Here is an 18861-nt window from a genome sequence, read left to right as displayed (position 1 = left end):
CGGGGGATACAATTGCATTGTGCGGCAATGGAAATTTCTAGGAATGCTGGCCATAATCTATATTTGTGTTAAAGATGTTTAAAGTTTTGTGGCCTGAGGGAGGTTTGTTTTGCAGAATGTTTCATTAGACGAAAGGAACTAACTGACTAGCATAGTTGCTTTACAAGAAACTGTTTAATGTTTTTTTCCAGAGGGTTACCTTTATCATGTTCATGTACTTTCTGCTGTAACATCCCAACGTGACATGCGCACGTACAAATTTAGAGATCAATTTTCACCAGAAAATGTCTTTGCTGCCAAATACATGATAACATTAATGCTGTGCAAGTTGAACTCTGATTAGGGAGTGAAGAAACTGTTGAAAGCTTTGTTACACACTCAGCTCAATGGCATAAACCTTGCCATTTGAAATTCAATAATTCTAAATTGGAGAAGGCAAAGAAAAAGAGAGTTCACATCCCAAATGAAGACCAGAAAAGGCCCACTACGTGCAGAGCATTAGATGTTCAAAAATGTTTCTTCTGTGAGAAAGGAGCAGAGGATGGAGGATGTCCTCCATCACCATGAAGTGTCAACAAACAATTTACAATGTACCTTCCTGAATCCACTGTCTTTGTAATCCTGATACATTATAACTCTCTTGATACAATCTTTTGGTATGCAGCTCCATTATGGTATACTCTTATCCCCTATAATTTGTACAACTCATTGAATACACTTCCATTACGTCGCAATGGATATTTCTAGTTTCTGTATACTACTACTACTACTACTACTAACTACTACTACATGTATTAGCTTTAGCTTGTGCCATCTCGGGTTCCATAATTGAAGTTGCACCTCCAAACCTGCCTATCTGACATGGCTGTCCTCAGTTCATTAATGGCCTGTGTCCTTCATCAGTACACAGATGAAAGTGGGCCTATTTCCTCCTGTTTTTGCAGTTCCCTGTTTGGGCTCCCAGGGTATGAGGGAATCCAGAGATAGTTCAGGGTGCCTTGTACAGTGTCCTGCTAATCTAATCCTTCTCTCCACACACTTTGACAGATACTTTGGCAATCTACCATTGGATATAAGTTGACATTTGGGCATTTCCACAGTAAAAGGGGCATTTCAGGGATGTCACTTTATTTTCTGTTTCCAATGTGCACTACCCCCCCCCCCCTCCCCCCATGCAATACCATCTTTCAGAACACTGAAAACTGTAATCATGGTAATGAGACATAACTTTGCCCCCAAAATTCCTTCAAAGAAGCAATCTATTAGAATTTTGCCAAAATGACAAATTTTGGCGTAACATCTTCAGTGCTGGACAGACTATGTGCTAACTTATGAAGGTCAAATAATGAATTCTCATTAAAGCCTTCTTGTTTTTCAAATGAATAGTCTAATATTAATTAGAAAAGATAACATTTCTAAAATTTCTATTAAACATTGTGTTTAATACAATTTATAGACTGAGTATGTAACATGGACAGACAAAAATGCAACAGATTTTTTTTTTTTTTTTTTTTTTTGGGGGGGGGGGTTTACTGCTTTTCCATTATTCTTTCTTAACAAAATATTCAAAATAAATTTGTTTTACTTACCAGTGATCATATGACAGAATACACTGCTGGGAGGAGTGATCATTTTCTCTGTTATTTTTTGATAATGTATTTTGTTTATTTCTTTTCTCATTTCTTTCCAAAGCCTTTGTGATCGGTTTGATGGAAGTGAGTCATGCCCTTTTCCACGCAGCAACTTCAGTCTTGTAAAGGATGCAAGTCAGGACAGAGTAAGTATGTTTACATAGTGCATCAATCGACACATTGACAGAGATGCCAACCAATACGATTTTATAGTATTCAGAGTGAAATAGGATATTACGATATTACCTTGTGAAAGTACGACTTTTGACCTTTGAAATAAAAAAAAAAAAATGAAGCCAATATAAACTGCAGAAAGTTGCAGAAAACCACATCATCATAATTATCTCTGTAGAAAGATGTACTAGTTACCAAATTCATGCAAATCCCTCCAAGAACAACAAACCTAGATGGGTGGAAAATATGTGGGTGCTTTACAATTTTCTCATCAATGTTGATAAACTAGCAACATTTTTAGCTATTGCGATCGCTCTTTGTCCAGCATCCAGCATGCATTGGGCATAAACCTATTACACTTTCATCTTCTTCTTGAGAACCCCAAGATCGATTTTCACCAAACTTGGCAGGTAGCATCCTTAAGGGGATAGGATCTCAATTTATTCAAATGGGCACCATGTCCCACCTAACCTAACCCCTAAAATTAAGGAATCTTAAAAAATCTTCTTCTCTAGAACCAGAAATGATAGAGCTAAGTTGATACTATGAGTTAGTACGTTGATGACTGTAGGTTCAAGTTTGTTCATGGTGGAATCAGGGATGCCCCCTTTGGGACCCAGGGGAGTGGGGAGGGGTCCTAATGAGGCCTAGATTGTACATTTTTATCTTCTTCGTGAAAACCCCTTGATGAATATTCACCAAACTTGGCAGGTAGCATGCCAGAAGGTTAAGATCTCAATTTGTTCAACAGAGCACCATGCTCCCCTTGGGAGCCGCTAAGGGCCCCCAGTTCCCCCCCCCCCACCCCCCCCCCCCCCCACCATTAAGAAATATTTACAATTCTTCTGTAGAACCAGAAGTGATAGAGCAAAGTTACTATGAGTTTGTACATTGATGACTGTAGTTTGAGTTTGTTCATTGCAGATCCAGGGCTGCCCCCCCCCCCCCCCCCCGCCATAGGTCGAGGGGGGGGGGGATCCAAATGTGGACCTAAATTGTCCAGTTTCATCTTCTTGCTGAAAACAACATAATCCATTTGCACCAAACTTGGCCAGTAGCATTCCTAGAGGGATAGGATCTCAAAGTGTTTGAATGGGCAACATGCTTTCCTTTGGGGCCCCAGGGGGCTCAAACCTCCTAAATTAAGGAATATTAATATAATATAGACTGGCCTTGAGGGGGATACAACATTTATTGCCTGAACTAGAACTGCCCTCACTGTTCTAGTGAGGGCAGTTAATATCGTATCCCCCGAAAGTAGACAGTCCATGTCATTATTATTACCCATTTCAGGCATCTTGAGCAGTAAAATAAATCATTACATTGTAACTTTTTACAACTTTCCAATTCCAAATACTGTAGAGCTCATGCTCTACAGTATGCCCCCAAAAAATTACAGTCGGATTTTCTCATTGATAACACCCAATATGATTAAACTGTCCAAATGCTACTTCAGGGTCTTAAAATATAACATCTTAGCTCTATTTTGCAGAAAACTCCATTCAATTTGGTTAAGCGGTTACAAAGAAATGTGGATTGTTGTAAAGCAGGTCATGAGTCTGATTCTTCCAAGTTCAGCACTTGGATGCTCTTGGAACTACATATTAATGTGTAAACACAATAGACAGAACTTGGAGGGAAGAGATTCCTGACATGCTCTACAAAATTCCTCATTTCTCTTTGACCACTGAAGCAAATCGAATGGTGTTTTCTGTAAGATGTGGGCAATGAGATATAGTTTCATATCCTGAAATTGTATTTGGATTGATTCATCATTTTTAAAGTTATCATTGCAGAGGGTCCTGTTGTAATTTTTTTGGGGACATACGGTACACCACACTGCGTGCTACATCCCTTTACACAGCTCAGGTACGTGGTGCGTACCTGAGCCACGTACCTGAGCAGCCAACTCACACAGGCGCAGGGATCGTCCTCTGTTTTTACGTGTTAACCTATGGGAATTAGCCCTTCGTCGCGAAACTCTGGTATGCGGCACGCGTAGAAACAGCCAGCTCACAAAGTAGGAGCGATTGTCCTTCATCATGAAACCTCTCTGCGAGAAACTGTCATCAACAGCAAATTTTCCTCACTGGGAGCTCAAGTGCCCGGATGCTACATTGTATATTCCCCTCGTTTTTAACACGCAAATCCCATAGGCGTTTGCCAAAGCAGGGAATCTGGAAAATTTGCTCTTCTCCCTGCTGGCACATAATCCCGCGCGTAGTACGAGGGAAATACAATTTTGTAGAACCACAGCTCAGATGCCTAATGCGGGTAATAATCATTGATATTCTTCTCTAAAATCAGAGGTGATAGAGCTTATAGGTTTTATACCCCCACCCACACATAGTGTGTATTGGAGTATATAGAAATCACTCCGAGGTCAGGTGGCCAGTCGGTCGGTCATGCGGGCTGTCGGGCGGTCGGTCCATTGCAAAATCTTGTGGATCGAACTCCTCTCATTTTTTTAGCAATTGACCCCAAATTTGGCATGTGTGACCACTATCACAGGTAGATGTGCAAGGCAACTTTTTCATTAGTATCGCATAATGCGTTGCCATGGCAATGGCATATTTTCATTAAAAACTTGTGGAACGAACTGCTCTCTCATTTTTTCGAGCAATTAACCCCAAATTCGGCATGTGTGACTGCTATCAAAGGAAGATGTGCAAGACATCTTTTTTCGTTAGTATTGCATAATGCGTTGCCATTGTAACAAATTTGTGAAAAAAATCTTATAAAATGTTGTGGATCAACTTACTCTCTCAATTTTATAGCAGTTCAATTGAAATGTGGGATATACAATCATGATGTAATGTTGTAGTCGTGCAGGATGCCTTTTTTGTTTGAGAATAAATCTGTTGGCATGGCAACAGCAGTTTTTTATACAAATTATAAAAAAATATGTGAAATGGTCTAACTCCCTGAGTTTTTGAGTATTTGACTTGAATTTTGGCACATGTGGCCACTACGGTATGTAGATGTGCAGAACACATCTTCTGTCGATGTTGAACAATGCGTTTCCATGGTAACAGCATTTTTTTCAGTACAAATCATTTTTTGTACTGAAAAAATGCATTGAAGTGCATTCATTGCTACTGAAGAAGACGAGGTAAATTACTTTGAATTATGCTAATTGCCATATTGTTTGAAAGAAAAGGTGGCACAGAAGCAACTTTACCAGTGCCCAGCTTGGAAACCATCACTGGAAAGGCATATTTCAGAATGCAAGGGCCATCACATTTTCGAGTTTGAAAAGCCCATCTAACAATGGTGAATGAACAGCAAATCACCTTTTGCAGCAGTGTGGCTGAATGCATAAAGGCCGTGTCACACCTTTCCGGGCAAGCTACGCGGGCTTGTTGAGGGAGGGATTTTCCAGTGCGCAGGAGAATATTTTGCGGGTGGACAAGAATGTTTGCGAGTTTCGCACTTGTTTCTTACCTGCTAGACGCCTGCTACTTGCCTTCTACTTGCGTGTATTCTGTGTGACCTACGTGAGAGCTTTGAAATGAGCTATTTTCTGTTATGAGCAACTTTCGGGTACTGAGAAGTACCTGCATTGGAGTTGCCCACAAGGTGCTGCCGGTAAGGGTCTCCTACTGGTGTTCTGCGTGTATCTCTGTGAGCGAACCCCCACGACTCACTCAGAACAAGTTTTTAGCATGCTCAAGACCTTTTCATACTGTATCTGAGGAAGTTTTGCGGCTTGACTTGCGGGGAAACAAATTTGCTACCCGGAGCTCTCTGCAGTTGGTCAGCACCTGACAGTACCTAGTGCGTATCTCGGCTGTAGTTGCCTGGAGGTGCGCACGCAAGTCCGATTTAACCACGCCAAGTTTTGAGCATGACCAAAACTTTTCCGGGTGAGTCACGGGATGCCCGGAGAGGTCCAGGCAGAACGCCAGTAGGAGGCCCTTAGCGGCAGCACCTCGCAGGCAACTCCCACGCAGGTACTTCGCAGTCCCCGTATGCAGCCAAGATAATGACATTCTGTGGGATTTCTGCCATTCCTTTAGAGGAATTCCTTCACTGAGTTGTCAGCCCCCACGCGCATGGCAGATGGGTTACACATTATACCCGTGAGTAGAATTTAAGTAGAATGCGTCCAGCAAGTAAGACACATGCACTGACTCGCCCAAATCCTTGTCAACCCTCAGAAATTGTCCAGTATGCTGGAAAATCCCTACACACAACAAGCCCACGTAGCTTGCCCGGAAAGGTGTGACCGGACTTAAACATGGTTGCGGGTAAAAAGATTTGCGTGGGCACCTCCGGGCGACTACGGGTGAGATATGTGCTAGGTATTGTCATGTGTGGGTCATCTGCGGGGACCTCCGGGTAGTAAAAATTGTCCTTCGCAAGTCGCGCACAAGGCTTGCCGGAAATGTGTGACACAGCCTTAACTGAAACAATAGCAAGACCAAGCGAATGCTGACAACGACTTTTGCTGAAGTGTGTTTGGGGCAGGCAATTGCATAAGAGACCTAGGGGGTTAGGATCTCAACTTTCTCAAATGGGCACCATGCCCCACCCAGGGGGCCCCCAGGGCCCCCCCTCCCCCAAATTAAGGTATCTTTAAAAATCTTCTTCTCTAGAACCAGAAATGATAGAGCTAAGTTAATACTATGAGTTAGTACATTGATGAAACAAAGTTTCAAGTTTGTTCATGGCGGAATCAGGGGTGCCCCCCTTGGGACCCAGGGGAGGAGGGGTGCGGAGGGGTCCTAATGGGGCCTAAATTGTACATTTTCATCTTCTTCTTGAGAACCCATTACCCATTTTCACCAAACTTGGCAGGTGCATCCCAAGGGGCATAGGATCTCACTTTGTTCAAATGGGCACAATGCTCCACCTGGAGGGCCCCAAGGGACCCAAACCGCCCAAAATTAAGGAATCCTTAAAAATCTTCTAGAATCAGAAGTGATCGAGCTAAGTTAATACTATGAGTTAGTACATTGATGACTGTAGTTTCAAGTTTGCTCATAGCAGATCCAGGGGTAATACTATGAGTTAGTACATTAATTGAATTGAATTGATTGTTTTATTGTCCACAATGCGAATGTGGAAATGCGCCTTCCACCAGCGTTACATACAAAAGATACAAATAACAATTGTTCGTTGAACAACATATACGTCACAGATTACGAATAACATGAAACATAAATTTTTTTGCAATACTTGTTGCAGAAAAATAAAAATAATAACCATTATATTCATAATACATATTACATATATCTCATTTAATTCATTCATTTAAATAAATTCTGTAGTCATTATACTTATTATCAAAAATTCAACTTTCAACAAATCTTCCACTTCTAATCAACATTTTTTTTCACATCTATGCCTCAAGGCCATAATGTCTACCAAATCTAATTTCAATTACTTCAAAACTGTGGAAGTTGTTCACTCCACTAAATTTCGAAGAAAAAAAAATATGTTTACCATTTCAACGATAATGACTGTAGTTTCAAGTTTGTTCATAGCAGATCCAGGGCTGCCCCCCCCCCCCCCTTGCGGGCAGGGGGAGGGGTGGGGAGCACAGTGGGCCAGAATGAGCTCAAAGTGCGCCAAAATTATATTTCATGGTTTCTTTTTACCCAAATTTAGTGTCTAGGGGTAATTGGGGGTGTAGAATTGATTGAACATAATTTCAAACTCATATGACGTCACTGTGATGCTTATTTTTTTTTTCATTGGCCCAAAAATCTGTCTGTAAATGAATAAAGAAATGCAAATCTTAGGCTGTTATTTTTTTCTTTAAAGATTAATTTATCTTTTCACATTCACTGACACTGCTTATATACAACCATTGAATACAAGATGCTTACATGTCACAGAAAGTGTATAACCATTCGGGTTTCGTTTAATAAAAGAATCAAATTCATGCTGAAAGTTCCATATTACACACGTACTGCAAAATGATACTGTTGTCCGTGTAAATTAGAATATAAGTTTATGATGTACGCTGTACTTTTGGGTGAATTTCTTCCCTCTATTCTAGCAGGACATAAATGTGTGATATAAAATCAATCTCCGATATAGTTCTTATCTCTCTACTTCATAAACTTAAGCCTATGCCATATCAATTCATACAAGCACAAAACTCGAAAAACCATTTGTCTAATTTTACTGAAAAGATAAATTGTGAAGTCAGTAATCAGGAAAATGAAAGTTTATGACTTAGCAACTAAGAATGAGTCTGCCATATGTATGAAATTTTACTCAAAAAAGCCATGATAAAAGATTTTTTTGAATGAAAAATCTATCGGAATCACCATCATATGTAAATTCATCCCCATTCCATGAGGATTTTTTTTTTCTCATCAGTCAGTCTTCGGAGGCAAAGTTTTTTGCTTCCGGCAATTAACCCACAAAGTGTATGGGATCACAGTCTGATGAATCCGACTTGTATTGGTCGCCTATCAGGTCAATGTCAGACAGGTCGAGCATGATCCGATGAGGCAAGATCGTCCGATGAGGGTCACGCGAGCAATGTCTGACACTGACCTGATAGTCGACCAAATCGGATTCATTAGACTGCGATCCGATACACTCTGGTGAGCGGCCAGAAAGCAACAGACTTTGCTTCCAATGAGTAACCGATGAGAATAAAATGTCTGTGTTTTGGCGTATAACGTTCTATCTGCGTATGTCAAGAGTAGGATCGAAGTATTTAGGTGTCCATACAGTATGTATCGCAGAGGGAATAGCTATATTTACAGTAGTGGCTATGACAATATGGACAATATGGCTATGGCCTTGGCTATGTGCAATTATGTACTCTTTTATCTTCGGAAGAGGGGTCTTTTAGGTGCCGGACTAGCCCTATACATGTATTTTATAACTCTGTTTACCTCTTACTCAGTATTAATCATGTTTCTGTGCCTTTAACGTGCGAGAAAAAAAAATAAATTAAAAAAAGAATGCCGCCCTCATGCAGCGCCGTAAGATAACAGAATTCCTAAGTGGCTGCCAGGTCAAAAATAGACGTAATGTGTCACGGAAAATCAGCTCTAACACAAAAAGTGGCAGAAGATGGCAGCCAAATGTGGTATCAGCTTGGAGCTGAGACATCAAGGAATGTGGTGGTAATAGAATTTAGTTTGAAATCCATGGAAATCTAAACTTTTCATTTGGATATATTAAAAAGACAAATAGCCTTTTCCAGGATATTTATAAAATAAAATATTCATGAAGATTAAGTTTCTTTGCATTTTTATGGCATTCATAACATAAAATAAACTCTGAGAAATATGTGGGAGAAATTACAGGTTGATATCTAAAAAACTGCATGTTGAAATTATTTATTAAAGAGGTTACAATTTGCTTTGACACTCTTAAAATGTTGTATTTTGCTACTTCAGGTAGGAAATATACCCCTTTAATGTACATATCTGATTTAAATATTTTAATGAAATATTCTTCAAGTATTGCCTCTCAAGAGCGCATGTCAAAAATTAAAAAATCCCAAGTGCCCAAAATGACTTGTGGCGCACTTTGGTATCTCTCTGGCCCACTGTTGGGAGGTCCAAATTGGGGCCTAAATTGTACATTTTTCATCTTCTTCTTGAAAACCTCATGATGAATGTTCACCAAACTTGGCAGGTAGCATCCCTAGGGGGTTACGATCTCAATTGTTATAATGGGCACCATGCTTCACCCAGGAAAGCCCCAGGGGGGCCCCAATCCCCCCCTCCCCCCAAATTAAAGTGAGGCAGTCCTCACGAATTCTAAAAAAATATGTTGTTGTTGGTACCTCCAACGAACTACTTTCACCAAAAACAAACTTTCAAATCACCAAATAAGCTCGTAAATTTTTGTTGAAAAAGTGTGAATCTGCATAGTGAATATGCTAATGAGCAAGTCTTGGCGGAGAGTCAGACGTCACGGAGGCACAACTCTTCCCAGCCGTGTTCTGTTCGTTATCCATACGCTCCCTAGTTACCCGGATGCATGAAGAAGTCGATGGCTACTAGTATTTGACATTGTTTTTACGTACTGTGCGAGTGCGTGTGTGTGTGTGTGTGTATGTATTGTGTATTGTATATTCGCACAGTACATGTATGGACAGTACTACTACATCTACGGTAGATACCCTGGTTTGCCCTTCGCACTTTTCCAGTCTATCACAGCGCAACTGCAGCCCTAACCTGTCGCCGCGCATGCAGTTAGCTTGCTGTTTATGTTCTAGTACATACAGCTTGTAGGTAGAAACGGTTCTCACACATTTATTAGCTCACCTGAGCCAAAGGCTCAAGTGAGCTATTGCGATCGCCCTTCGTCCGGCGTCCAGCGTCTTGTCGTGCGTCGTCCGTCGTGTGTAAACTTTTTACATTTTCATCTTCTTCTTGAAAACCCCATGACCGATTTTCATCAAACTTGGCAGGTAGCATCCCTAGGGGGTTAGGAAATCAATTTGTTAAAATGGGCACCATGCCCCACCCAGGGGGCCCCCAGGGGGCCCAACCCCCCCCCCCCCAAATTAAGGAATCTGTAAAAATCTTCTTCTCTAGAACCAGAAGTGATAGAGCTAAGTTAATACTATGAGTTGGTACATTAATGACTGTAGTTTCAAGTTTGTTCATGGCAGAATCAGGGGTGCCCCCCTTGGGACCCAGGGGAGGGGGGTGAGGAGGGGTCCTAATGGGGCCTAAATTGTACATTTTTATCTTCTTCTTGAGAACCTCATGACCGATTTTCATCAAACTTGGCAGGTAGCATCCCTAGGGGGCTAGGAACTCAATTTGTTAAAATGGGCACCATGCCCCACCCAGGGGGCCCCCAGGGGGGCCCAAACCCCCCCCCCCCCCCAAATTAAGGAATCTGTAAAAATCTTCTTCTCTAGAACCAGAAGTGATAGAGCTAAGTTAATGACATTAATGACTGTAGTTTCAAGTTTGTTCATGGCAGAATCAGGGGTGCCCCCCTTGGGACCCAGGGGAGGGGGGTGAGGAGGGGTCCTAATGGGGCCTAAATTGTACATTTTTATCTTCTTCTTGAGAACCCCATGACCCATTTTCACCAAACTTGGCAGGTAGCATCCCTAAGGGGTTAGGATCTCAATTTGTTAAAATGGGCACCATGCCCCACCCAGGGGGCTCCCAGGGGGGCCCACACCCCCAAAATGAAGGAATCTTTACAAATCTTCTCTAGAATCAGAAGTTACAGAGCTAAGATAATACTATGAGTGAGTACGTTAATGACTGTAGTTTCAAGTTTGTTCATAGGAGATCCAGGGGTGCCCCTCTTGGGGGCAGGGGTGGGGGGGGGTGGTTGGGAAGGTCCAAATGGGGGCCTGAAATGTATATTTTCATCTTCTTCCTGAAAACCTCATGATGGATTTTAGTCAAACTTGGCAAGTAGCATCCCTAGGGGGTCAGGATCTCAATTTATCAAAATGAGCACCATGCCCCACCCAGAGGGCCCCAGGGGGCCCCACTTCCCCAAATGAAGGAATCTTAAAAAATTTGGGCCCTTATTGTACATTTTCATCTTCTACTTGAGAATGCCTGGTCAAATTTTGGTAGAGCTGTGAATAATTTAGATTAGTGACTGCGTGAAAGGTGAACTTGCGATACTCAGGTGAGCCCTAGACCCGCAGGTCTCTTGTTTACTAGTGTAGTACGCTAGAGGGGCGACCGCATTCAGCGTCGTGTGGTCGGGGCTATCTTACATCATGCCGATGTGTCTCAAGCAGTAGTTTTGCTCGAATCGTGCAGAAAATTGCCCAGGAAAATCGTTTTTTCCGTCTTAGACCTACAAAAGTATCTTGAAAGGTGCGCTGTATGGCTGAGAAATCTCGGTACAACGAAGCCGAACATAAAAAACTTAGGGCCTAGGCCTACAAGAATTCTTGATATCGTATTGTGACCTACCTGTGCGTGGACCATTTGAGAAGCAATGTTTTTCGTGGACAGGCAGGCTGTGGTCCTTGGTTATAAACCGAGAAAACTCCTGAAGCCAGATGCAATCCCGACCATATTTGCTCACATGAGTTATAAAACAGAAACACCTCGAGCATTGACTTCGAAGAGAACCGAGGAAAGGAAGCGTAGAGAGGTTAGGAAAGTGGCTAGCTATGTTTCATTTACGGTGGGGCTGCAGCCTTGGGGTTGGACTGCAGTACAGTGCCACTGAGCTAGCTGCTGCCAGTGCCGACTGGACATGCATGGCAAAGTGGAGCGAAATCATATCCCTGCGGCCCCCTGTGTTTACCCTGCCTGGCAGATGTCATATTTTTTTGAGGAAAGGCGATATATGAGTACTTACAGAAATATCGGGATACAAACAATATTTTCTTTGAAGAATTGGACTCTCTAATGCACCTGGTTATCTTTAGTTTGAACGCAAAACTCAGCTAGATGGAGTACTGTGTACATTAGTATACCGGTAAGAATTGGCGCGCGAGAGTGGTTTGTACGCAAAGTAGTATGCAACACGGACGGAAGCTAGAAAAAGACCGTGCCTGTTTGATGTCAAGTACATGGTATATTTGATATTAGAATATATATAAATTTATGTTTACAATATTAATTTTTCATGAATTATATATAACTAAGCTTGAAAAATTTTGTTTAAAATGATAAAATCACATACTTTCACATTTTATGATAAAATTACAACTGATCATTTGAACAGATAAATTGGTTTTTAGAGGCACGGCTGTCAACTTGGTGAGTAGGCCATGAATGACCTAGCATTTTTTTTGCAGGCTCTTACACGATCGCTTGCAGGAATTATTTTTCAAAAATCGCGTACGGAGACAGTTTTTTAATTTCCAAGCGTATAAACTGGTGAAAGGTTATATTTTTTACTCTTCTTAATTATCAGTACAGTGAAAATCTCATGACTGCCTCCCTTTCAGGAATCTTTTAAAAAGTGTTCTTCTCTAGAACCAGAAGTGATAGAGCTAAAATTGATACTATGAGTGGGGGGGGGGGGGGGGTCCGAATTTGGGCCCTAATTGTACATTTTCATCTTCTACTTGAGAATGCCTGGTCAAATTTTGGTAGAGCTGTGTGTGATTTAGATTAGTGACTTCATGAAAGGTGAACCTCCAATACTCACGTGAGCGCTAGACCCGCGGTGCGGGTGTCTTGTTAGTATCAAATTCAAGATGCCTTCCCTAGAAGGAGGCAGCTATACTAACTTACACACACAGTTTGAACATGTTAACAACATGCACATTACAACGACACTGATTGCGATGATCATATAACATATTTTCTTATACCTTATTCATGCCCCCTTGTTATGCTGTCACACACATGCACTGCATGCATACTATGCACGAACAGTAGGGAGAGCATGAGCTGCACGTGAGGAAGGTGACTCTCCGTATCGCATGCACTGAAGGTACAGTGTAAGTGCATGAGTAGAAGCTGACAACGCCCGATCAGATGATCGCCATTGCGCTATGTCGCACTGCCCAACGACGAATGTTTAGATTGCAGTTGGCATAATCTATCAGGAGCTGGTTAGAAAATAATACTTCTGGTAAGGAAATGAAATCCCTGCAATTATTTCAAAGGATTTACATATTTTTCTTAGACTTTAATGATGAACAGTGGAAGTGCTTCAGCCAAATTTGTCTCTATGAAGCAGTTCATGGTTCTGATTAAGTGTCGGAAACAACACATGAAAATTTGTTACATCAAGTTTAGTTGCACAAGTGGAGTTCCCGCTATAGCGGTTCCCGATTAATAGGTAAGCACTGTACAATGCTCACCTACAGGTAAGCAGTTAACACCTCTGAACGTAGTCTGCTTTTGCTTGCTGATTCCATTCAGTGATGTCACAAATATCAGACTTGTTTGGCGAGTTTCCGTAGGTCTTCGAAATAGAAAGGAGAAAATATTCTCCTCGATTTCTCTTGCACGAATCTTTTCCGTTAGGTCGGGAATTGTAATTTGTGACCCGCTACAACAATAGGATACTAAAGTTGCTGACGGATGAGCTGAGAGAATCGAGTTTGAAGTCAGATCATCAAAATCCGTCAAAATGTTTGGATTTCTGTTTTCGACATAATTTTGTAGTCTAATGTATCTTCTGTCATCTGCGGAAATTTTGAAGCTAAATGATCAAGAGAAAGGCAGGGATATATCGTTTTTTCTGGGCCATGATTTTCCAACTTTCAACGGAACAGAATGTGTCCAAAGATTTGGATTTAGCGCCTCAGCTTGACTCCGCCCCCAGCAATGAGGGAGTGATCTCATTGGTCAGTGCGTGGCATCCTGGTTACTGATTGGTCATGCTTAGACCGCTGGCGCTAAGCTTGAATGAACATCGTGGAGGTTGCTAGGGGCGTATCTTCTTTTGTCAAATGGTGAAAACTGTCTTACTTCCCCTTGATCATGATAGCGTCGGAAGGAAAACTTTGAAGGCGGTTTTCTCGAAAAGCTGATTTCCTAAACCACTCGACATGCGCTAATAAAATCATTGATATCTCTGCAGCCAAGTACTTTTATGAGTCATGTTATATATGACATTAAAGTGGAAGAGTAAGGGAATAATGTCATGTCATTTTCAGAAAATTGTCCTCCCCGACTTTTGGATCCTTTTGTCACAGCGGGTCACATTTATAACTGGGGCTTGCTTAAAATCAGTTTGCAATTTCGTGAAACATTATTCATGTTAAATATCTTTGAATGTACAGTTTAACAGACACTCCAACTCTACTGCTTTGAGACCATTTTAGCAAAATTGAATAGACAGGTTTTTTATGAAAAGGTTTTATATTTTAAGTATGACAAGGCCAAGGTCAAATGGTCAATGAACTTACATTGAAAAATACTATAATCACAAATTGTGTGATGTAGGGGAGACATTGCTTTGTGTTTGCATTGTTTCTATTGCATTTTGTAGGCAATTTAAGGATGTTTCTCAGTTAAAGTGAAGTCCATGTCATTTTCTTCAAACTTTCCATACTGTAACTCTGACCCATCCAAAGCCCAAATATGTAAATAAAACCACAGGTTCATGTGCTTGTTTTTCTTCTATGGGACTTTGAATAAATTATGACAATCTGCAGTCCAGTACCAAAATGATAGCGTTACAGGATCAAGACCATGATTGGCAACAAAATCTGCAATGACAAACTTAAATCCCCATAATTCTTTCAAAATCCACGTTATTTTCTCCAAATTTGCAAGAATTGCAGCTAAAGGTACTCAATATGAGGAAAAGGTTTTAAAGTTGGGGTTTACTCTTTCATTCGTGAGCAAGCAGCGTCCTCACGCGGTAGAAAACACCGAAATCTCTCTAATTCTTGTCAGGGACCGTTTTCTGTTAGGGGTAAGCGAAAGGACTTAAGGTTCATAAAACTTATGCTGTACATTCAAAACCCATGTCATTTTCACGAAACTTGACCAAATTGTAGAAGAAGGCTTACTAATTCCAGAAAAATAATAAAAAGTGAGGGTTCATGTGCTCGTTTTTGCGCTAGCAGCGCCCCCATGCAACATAAATCATCGTAAGCCCCCAAAATCTGGTCAGGAACCTATGCAGGAATGCCCTGACAGGGTGGGTTCATCAATCTCACGCTGTACATTCAAAACCCATGTCATTTTCACAAAACTTGACCAAATTGTAGAAGGCGGCTTAGTAATTCCAGAAAAACAAAAGTCGGGGTTCATGTGCTCGTTTTCATGCTAGCAGCGCCCCCATGTGACATAAATCATCGTAAGACCCAATAATCTGGTCAGGAACCTGCATTACTGTAGGCAGGGATGCCCTGACAGGGTGGGTTCATCAATTTCACGCTGTACATTCAGAACCTGTGTCATTTTCATGAAACTTGACCAATTTGTAGAAGAAGGCTTAATAATTCCAGAAAAACAATTAAAAGTGGGGTTCATGTGCTTGTTTTCATGCTAGCAGCACCCCCATGTGACAATAAATCATCGTAAGATCCCATAATCTGGTCAGGAACCTGCATTACTGTATGCAGGGATGACCTGACAGGGTGGGTTCATCAATATCACGCTGTACATTCAAAACCCATGTCATTTTCACGAAACTTGACCAAATTGTAGAAGAAGGCTTAATAATTCAAGAAAAATAATAAAAAGTGGGAGTTCATGTGCTTGTTTTTGTGGTAACAGCGCCCCAATGTGACATATCATCGTAAGACCCCAAAATCTGATCAGGAATTAACCTATGCAGGGATGCCCTGATAGGATGCATGAATCTCATGCGGTTCAGTCAAAACCCCATGTTTTTTATCAAAAAAACAAACAAACAAAACCTTGTCATAATTGCAGTGATAGGGTGGAAAAAATATTCAGAAAGGAAGGTTCATGTGTGTTTTTACACATCCGCCACAAAGTGTTGCCGGAGGCATTATGTTTTCGGGTTGTCCATCCTTCCGTCCTTCCATCCGTCCGTCCGTCCGTAATCAATTTTGTGGACAGCGTAACTAAACAACTGCTTGAGGTATCCCGATGAAACTTGGCAGGTGTAAAAGGGGATGAAGTTGTGCCTATTAACTTTTGGGCGCATATGCTCAAGGTCAAAGGTCAAATTCAAATGCTAAAAATGTCACTATTTCCCCCATATCTATGCAATACCTGAAGGTATTTTCGTGAATCTTAGTATATACATACCCAATGAAGATTCTCTAGTGAGAGTTTCAGGTCATGAGGTCAAAGGTCGAAGGTCGAGTGAAAATGTTAGAATTTCACTTTTTTTTTTCCATGTCTCGGAAATGGTTCAAGGTATCTTCATGGAACATAGTACATATGCATGTACTGACTGGCAGTGATTATCTTGGAAACTTTGGGGTCACGAGGTCAACAAGCAGGGGGATCAAAGGTCAAGGTCAACTCACTTGAAATGGAAATTTCACTTTTTCCATCATATTTATGCAATGCCTGCAGGATTCTTTTCTTGAAACGTAGTGAATACATGTATTAGCCAATAGAGTTTCTTGTGGAAGTTTTTGGCCAAACGGGTCAAAGGTCAAGAGGTCAAAAGCCAAGTGAAAGTGCTAAATTCTACTTCATCCTCTATATCTTGGAAGTGGCTCAAGGTATCATGAAACTAATATGTATGCATGTTCTGCCTGACAGTGATTCTCTTGGAAATTCTAAGGTCATAGGGTCAAAGGCTAGGTCAAAATGCTAACAATTCACTAGTTAATACAGTTATTACACTTTTTCTCTTTACCTTGAAAATTACTCAATGTATAGACTTATACAAAGTCATAAGTCCTCAAATCCCCAAATACATGCTCTCTTAGAAAATGTAGCCATTCATCCAAATAAACCTATTTCAAGGAAAGTGAACACTTATACCATGTCATTTTAATATTTTGCCAATTAGATGAAACTGTTATCAAACATTGTCAAGACGTACTATAGACCTATTAGGAGAATCATACATTATGGCAGAGGCATACCAGTCGACGTAGCGACATTTCTAGTTGTTATTATTTCCCTTGCACAGCCGTAATGATATTATGTGGACGCAAGCGTGGAAAACTCCACATTGACATCCTTGTTTGTTTGTTTTACTCACTTGCTGTAACCATATGCAGAAAGTGATATGAGGAAGAAGAATAAATCTATGTGGAAATGGAAATTTTGGCATTGCTAGTCTGACAGTCCTCCAAAGGAAAAACAAATTTTAATATAATGGCTTTGATTGTCCCCTTGTAGATTGCATTCGTTGGTTGTTGGTTGTTTTGGTAATACTTTCGTGATCTTGTACAGTGGAAACTCGATATAACGAGATGGTCGGGACCGAGTCATTTTCCTCGTTATAGCCGATATCTCGTTATATCAGTAGGCATAAAAGAAAGCATAACATAAAGACAGTAATTTGCACATGTGGGACTACCCATCATCTTTCAATCAATACTGATAACTTGATGATGTGTGTGAGGGAATTACTCACCTTTATGGGTAAGAAGATGTTTTTCGCCAATGAAATCCAATATCAAGAATGTGTTTCTTATTAATTGTAGATGTTTGAATCTGTAAATTATATAGCTTGCGATTGTATCAAGATCGTCTGTGGATTAGTATGTGGTTATGGTATGGGTGTGTGGAATATGTATGGTCTGCACAATGCTGTGTGTGTATGTGACACATTCTGTATGTTTGTTTGTTTGCTTTTATTTCTGCATTCAATCTGATGCAATTTAAATGCAAACTTCAAAAAGTACAAAGACAAAGAATAACAAGTGCAGTGAAATAAATCGATAACAGTACATAAATAGATTCACATAGGTGATTGCATTGAGCAATGTAGATACACAGAAACATGAAATAAAATATACAGTATTTTTCATTAAACAACAGAGATAATTGAATGCAGGAGACCACCATAAGCGATTAAGCTTGAAATGGATGGAGGCCTCATAAAATGACTATCCAACGACATAACTCTCTTGGAGGTAGGTGATCAGGATAGTGCAGTGCAGTTGCAGGTGAGAGTGCAAGATGCAGTTGAAGAAAGAAAATTGAGATTGACAATAAGATGACAATCTATACTATAAATATTCGTTAGCTCAGTTGGTTTGGAGAATATAATTGTATTAAATATCGTTTAAGTGAAGCTTTCAAAGAATAAATACTTGAACAAAACTTTATATTATCCGGGAGATTATTCCAAATATGCGGACCCGAATGTCTTATAGATTTATGTGTCACTAATAATTTGGGATTCAAAAGGTGGAAATTTCTACATATACGAGTAGGGTACGAATGGACAGAAGTATTGAACCTAAACATGTTATCAAACGATGATGGAAGTTGATGATGTATATATGTGAACATAATTACTGCTACTTGAATAATATTCAAATCAAAAACCTTCAATGTTTTAAGCTCATGAAATAAAGAATCAGTATGAGCCAGAAAATGCGATCCTGTACAAATACGTATAACTTTCTTTTGTAATTTAAATATAGAATTTATTTTGGTAGAGCCGCAAGTACCCCATACAACATTGCAATAACTTATATATGGGAGAATTATGGAATTATATAATAGAAATAAAGTTGAACAAGGAAGAAAGAACTTCAGCTTGGACATTATCCCTATATTTC

The 18861-nt window shown here is 40.5% G+C and overlaps 1 protein-coding gene across 1 annotated transcript in view; it reads left to right on the top strand.

Annotated features, from left to right (window-relative positions):
* LOC140235690 (seipin-like) overlaps nt 1-18861 on the top strand; it is a 160257-nt gene that overhangs the window by 9031 nt on the left and 132365 nt on the right. The window contains exon 2 of the mRNA XM_072315711.1: nt 1693-1777. Within this exon, the coding sequence (XP_072171812.1) occupies nt 1693-1777 (85 nt within the window). The remainder of the gene's footprint in view (nt 1-1692; nt 1778-18861) is intronic.

Source organism: Diadema setosum, chromosome 1, assembly GCF_964275005.1.
Source record: "Diadema setosum chromosome 1, eeDiaSeto1, whole genome shotgun sequence".
Classification (NCBI taxonomy): Eukaryota; Metazoa; Echinodermata; class Echinoidea; order Diadematoida; family Diadematidae; genus Diadema; species Diadema setosum.
The sequence above is the reverse complement of the archived record's forward strand: the minus strand, read 5'-3'. Positions and strand labels throughout refer to the sequence as shown.